The following is a 6000-nucleotide window of genomic DNA, read 5'->3' on the forward strand; positions in this document are numbered from 1 at the left end:
CTAAAACTCCTGGTCTCAAGCGATCCTCCCACCTCGGCCACCCAGAGTGCTAGGATTTGCCCTGTTTGTTTCTACACAGCATGGCCTATGCTTCTGCTTGATCCCAGGCCCCCTTGTGCACTGGATCCCATCCCCTCTTGCCCAGCCACAAATATCACTTCAATAATTCCTTTTTTCTCTCCTTCAACATCAGTTTTTTCTCTCCACTGGATCATTCTCATCAGCATTTTTCATCTTAAAAATACAAACTTCTCTTTACTCTGTTCCCCTCATCAGTTTCTGCACTTCATGACTTTGCTTCCCCTTACATCAAAACCCTTTGAAAAAGTTTTTTGTTTTTTTCTACTATCCCCAGTTCTTCTTCTCTAATTGTTAAACCCACCCTAATCTGTCTTTTGCTTCACAACTCCAAAAAAAGTGCTTTTGTCAAGGTTACCAGTGATTTTTACACTTAAGTCCAGTGGTCAGTTCGTGGTCTTCATCTTTCTTTTTAGAGACAGGGTCTCACTGTGTTGGCCAGGCTGGAGAGCAGTGGTGCAATCATAGCTCACTGCAGCCTCAAACTCCTGGGCTTGAGTGATCAGGAGTAGGCTGCCTCCCTTCTGATTTTCCTCCTACCTACTTGGCTGTTCCTTCTCTGTCTCCTTTGTTGATTCATCATCTCCTATATCATTTAATATTCATATATGCAAGGCTCAGTCCTGTTATACTCATTTCCTTAATGATTTTGTCTTGTCTTATGACATTTAGACACCAGTTATATGCTGATGACTCTCAAATTTATATCTCCAACTCAGACTTTTCCTGAACTCCAAACTAGTTTATTGGACTTTTTTTTTTTAGGGACAGGGTCTCACTCTGTTGCCCAGGCTGGGGTACAGTGGCACAGTCATAGCTCACTGTAACCTCAAACTCTTGGGCTCAAGTGATTCTCTCCCCTTAGCCTCTCAAAGTACTGGGATTACAGGTATGAGCCATTGCACTCAGCCGTGGGAAAGTTTTTGATAACAAATTCAGCTTCTTTAATAGATACAGAGTAATTAATGTTAATATTTTCTGTTTCATCTTTTGACCATTTTGATAAGTTGTTTTTTTTTGTTTTTTTTTTGTTTTTTTTTAAGAAATAGGATCTTGGTTGGGCACGGTGCCTCACCCCTGTAGTCCTACCACTCTGGGAGGCTGAGGCAGGAGGATCGTTTGAGCTCAGGTGTTCAAGACCAGCCTGAGCAAGAGTGAGACCCTGTCTCTACTAAAAATAGAAAGAAATTAGCTGAACAACTAAAAATATATAGAAAAAATTAGCCGGGCATGGTGGCGCATGTCTGTAGTCCCAGCCACTTGGGAGGCTGAGGTAGAAGGATCACTTGAGCCCAGGAGTTTGAGGTTGCTGTGAGCTAGGCTGATGCCATGGCACCCTAGCCTGGGCAACAGAGCGAGACTTTGTCTCAAAAAAGAAATAGGGTCTTGCCTTGTCACCTAGGCTGGAGCACAATGGCACTATCATAGTTCAGTGCAACTCCCAACTCCTGGGCTCCTGCGATCCTCCTGCCTCAGGCTTCCTAGTAGCTGGGACTACAGGTGCATGGCACCACACCCAGCTAATTTATCTATTTTTATAGAGACAGGGTCTCACTATGTTGCTCAGGCTGGTCTTGAACTTCTGGCCTCAAGCGATCCTCCCATCTCGGCCTCCCAAAGTGCTAAGATTACAGGCATGAGCCACTGTACCCAGCCTTTTTACCTCTTAACCAAACCTCATGACCAGCTAGACTTGGAATGCAGTTGGTGCTCAATGGATATTTGTTGAAGGAATAAATATTAATATTTGTCTCTTTTTTTATTAGACCTTCCAAATAGCTTTATTGTATTTGGGAGATTTCTTCAACTTATTTTTCAACTTTTCTGTTGATTTTATTTTTAATCAATGTGTCAATATTTTGTGATAATTTTACCTAGCCTTTTTCATAGTGCCTTCTGCAATAGCGCATGTTCCAAATACTTATTGATTTGACGGTGAAATCTTTCATTGCTCTAACACATAATGACCACTTTGGAGTATCTATAACCTGCTGGATCTGTTGACTTTTATATTGCTGTTCTGATCTGATGACCCCCCTCCTCCCTCCCAGATTCAGGCTTCTTCAGGGGAAACTAAGTACACTGGTACCTTGGACTGTGCAAAGAAGCTGTACCGAGAGTCTGGGATCCGAGGCATCTACAAAGGGACTCTGCTCACCCTCATGCGAGGTAACCTTTGAGGCCCTCCACCTGAGGTCATCTGGGGATGGTCTTGCCTGTATTACCAGATTAGCCTTGGCACCATACGTGTCACAGCTCTGACAATACTGGAAGTGAGTGTCTGGTTTTAGGCAGTCTCACCCTGGCCAGCATGGCCACAGATGATGATTGGGTGTCCTTCTGTCCTTCCGGAGTGTCTGTGGAGGTGGAATTCATGACAGTGGTAGTTGGAGAGGAGTGGCAAGTAGATAAAAATCATGGCTGAAGGGATGAGTATGAAGAAAGAGTGACTTAGGGACCATGGGGCTCTTGCTGCTTTTGAGAGGCATGTCTTGCTGGAGTGACAGTAGGAGAGGTAGAGACATTCTCATTCTTGTCCTGAGATGGCAGCTTGGAGAAAACCCAGATGCACTGTCTGTGGTTGTAACTATTTGGTGGTGACCACTCAGAGGGGACTTTAAAGATGAAATGATGTCATGTGTGTGGCACTCACTCACACCAGTGCTTGGTCCAGAGAAGTATCTCATAGGCACAAAATGAATATTGCAAATAGGATGTGGCTACAGAGGAATTTTTCAGGAAACATTGAAGGGTCCAGTGCCAAACTTGGCTCTTAAGTTCAAGAAACCTGTGGGGATTTTATATACTTATGTCACCTCTGTTCTTGCCACTAATAGATGTTCCAGCCAGTGGGATGTATTTCATGACATACGAATGGCTGAAAAATATCTTTACTCCAGAGGGAAAGAGGTGAGGAGAAAAGAACTTAGAAGCCACTTTGCCCAGTCATGGGTGGGTTGTCCTCTCCTGTGGGTGGGTCTGAAAGCAGAATTGGGACTTGTTCCTGGCTCCATGTCTACTTTCCTCTTGTGGCTGCTGAGGTCAGTTAGCTCCTCTTACTCTGTGCTTCACCCAGTGGAGCAAGTATTTGAAACAGGTGCATGAAACCTCCTCCAAGGAATGGCAGCTGCACTATCACGGGAGCCCTGGCCTTACACCTCTTCCCTCTAGCCCTGCAGTCCCTGGTACTGGTCCATGGCCTGTTAGGAAACAGGCCGTGCATCACTGCCTGAGCTTACCTCCGACTACTGCCCCTCAGGATCTCCCCCCATTCCCCATCTGTGGAAAAATTGTCTTCCATGAATCTGGTCCCTGGTGCCAAAAAGGTTGGGGACTGCTGCTCTAGCCAGTTTCTCCCTCTCTGTAACTGCCCTGTCTGCCACAGGAAGGATGGTCTGAACAACAGTCTCACAGCCTTTGTCTGACTGGGGCTGTGGTTGGTGTTATGCAGGGTGAGTGAGCTAAGTGCACCTCGGATCCTGGTAGCTGGGGGCATTGCAGGGATCTTCAACTGGGCTGTGGCAATTCCCCCAGATGTTCTCAAGTCCCGCTTCCAGACTGGTGAGTAGAGGATAGTGGGGTAGATGGTGACAGAGTGGGGTCCTAGCACTGGCTACCCCTGGGGTGCAGAGCTCTTAAGGCACTAGGGACACTGACTCTCCATGGCATCACCCAGCATCTGTCAGACCAGCATTCTCCTTCATAGTCTTTTGTGTTCTAGGAACCTTAGATTCATTTTCATGTCATCCTAAACACAAAGTAAATGAGATAAGTCAAATCCACTCTCCCTCCCCCATGTGTATAGAAGGGCTATTTCATTCTTTTCCCTCTTTTCCATTCTCTTGGCACCAGTAATTCAGCATTTGTCCTAAGGTGAACTATGTTGTCTATATACTGGCCCCAGATGACCTGCAAGGTGTCCTCTCCCTGTTGCTGGCCCTGATCCTGCAGGAAGACTACTTCTCCCCACGTGTGTTGCCATGGTCAGGTTAGGAAGCTTGCTGAAGCCTTAAACATTGAATTCTGCCCCACAGCACCTCCTGGGAAATATCCTAATGGTTTCAGAGATGTGCTAAGGGAGCTCATCCGGGATGAAGGAATCACGTCCTTGTACAAAGGATTCAATGCAGTGATGATCCGAGCCTTCCCAGCCAACGCAGTGAGTAGCTTGCAGGGACTGTGCTTTCTCTTCGGGGTTCAGAGTAGGATGCAGGTGGGCTGACTTTTGCTTGCTCTTGGGATTGGATTGGGGACTCAGTTTTCCCAAAACCCCACCCTCAGCCAGAGCCTCATTTTTTTCTCCCTTTTCTGAAGCTGTCTAGGAGGATTTCCCTTTGGGGATCTCTGAGGTGAGGGGCTTTGATTTCCTGACCTGGTCATCAGAACAGGGCAGTGTGGGATATGCATTTTCTTCTGTTAGGAATGAGAGAGCACATCTTGCATCCTTGACCTTGGGTGGGAGTGGGGTTAGGGAGGGATTTTGGTCCTGACAGAACCAGCTAAACATGGTGCTGGGACAGGGGTGGGGTGGGGTAAGATATATGAACAGTCACATTCCTGCTGGCTTTTCTCTTTATCCCAACCCTTTCTCAGGCCTGTTTCCTTGGCTTTGAAGTTGCCATGAAGTTCCTTAATTGGGCCACCCCAAACTTGTGAGGCTGAAGGCTGCTCAAGGCTTCTGGATGCTGGAAGCTGTCGCTGAGGAAGAGTAGTAGGCAGGACTCAGCAGTCCTGAAGGGTGAGGGGAGGGAGATGGTGGGATCAGAGCTCTGTGCATGGACTTGGTGAGACCATTGCCTTAATGACATGCTCTACCTGTGTAACTTGGTGTGCCATTTTGAAACTAGAATTCACTCTTGTCAATCTAAAGGATCTCTAGAGCATTTGGAGATGGAACAAGTAGCTTCTAGACCACATAGTATCTGTGGCCAGAATGCTGCCTACTGGTTGACTGCTAGTCTTACTACACCCAAAATATTCCTGGCTAAAGAGGTAATCTCAGCTTCTCACTGGATGTAATATGCATGTTTTCAACTAGCTGACCAGGAGCTGGGGGCACCTTTAATCTCTAGCCAGGAACACTCACCTGATTTCCAGGGTACCATCTAATCCTGGGCCCACATCTGCCTGTCCAAGTGGGCTGGGCATATATCCCTAGAACAGATAGCCTGTTAACTGTTAGATTTTTATTTTATTTTATTTTTTTACACATGCAAATAATCAAAATTAAAACTATAGTAGCCCAATTTCCCAGGAGTAGGTGGAAACTTTCTCTCCTACACAGCGAAGATAGTTCCAGCCTGCTGGGATAAGTGAGAAAGCTCAGGGTGTAGGAAGGCTCTTTTGCACACTCTTTTCTCATGAGAGCACCCTATTTTAATAGGAAACAATAAATGTTGTTTCTAATTTTTGCATTGTGTGATTTTTTTTTTTCTTTTGATTCTGGGACATTTCAGTAGGCAGCCATTGGTCTTGGTAGAGGCTGTCAGGGATCCAGTATCCTTCCCTGAGTGCCTTAGGCAGGGGTTCCAGCAGGAGGAGGAGGAGGAGGAGGAAGTTTTGGCTGGCTCAGCCTTTTCTGACTGCCCTAGCCCTAGCTGCTCTAGACAGGGTGGGTGGGGTGGTATGGCATGATCACTGTTCACACAGCCCTCAGTGCAAGCCTGGCATACAGGCTCCCACAAGACCCAGCCTGTAATCCATCCTCTGTTCATTTTCTCTACCCTGAGCCACATGGGTGTCTGAACTAACAGATGGGGAATCAATTGTTCTAAAAGGGCAAAAGCAATCTTGGGTTTTCATGTAGCCTTTCAGTTACTGTGTGATCTGATGTCACCAGCCCAGTTTTACTAATTAGGCAGATGATGATATCCAGGTATGGCCAGAAAAGGTAAAGGAGTTGGAGTTGAGAGTCACAGCTAG

The 6000-nt window shown here is 46.4% G+C and overlaps 1 protein-coding gene across 1 annotated transcript in view; it reads left to right on the forward strand.

Annotated features, from left to right (window-relative positions):
* Positions 1 to 5488, forward strand: part of SLC25A20 (solute carrier family 25 member 20) — a 30343-nt gene extending 24855 nt beyond the window's left edge. Inside the window, exons 5-9 of the mRNA XM_045530288.1 lie at positions 2130 to 2247; positions 2916 to 2988; positions 3530 to 3639; positions 4113 to 4237; positions 4672 to 5488. Coding sequence (XP_045386244.1) covers positions 2130 to 2247; positions 2916 to 2988; positions 3530 to 3639; positions 4113 to 4237; positions 4672 to 4734 — 489 coding nt within the window. The 3' untranslated portion in view covers positions 4735 to 5488. The remainder of the gene's footprint in view (positions 1 to 2129; positions 2248 to 2915; positions 2989 to 3529; positions 3640 to 4112; positions 4238 to 4671) is intronic.
* Positions 5489 to 6000: the final 512 nt, after the last annotated feature.

Source organism: Lemur catta, chromosome 18 (assembly GCF_020740605.2).
Source record: "Lemur catta isolate mLemCat1 chromosome 18, mLemCat1.pri, whole genome shotgun sequence".
Taxonomy (NCBI): Eukaryota; Metazoa; Chordata; class Mammalia; order Primates; family Lemuridae; genus Lemur; species Lemur catta.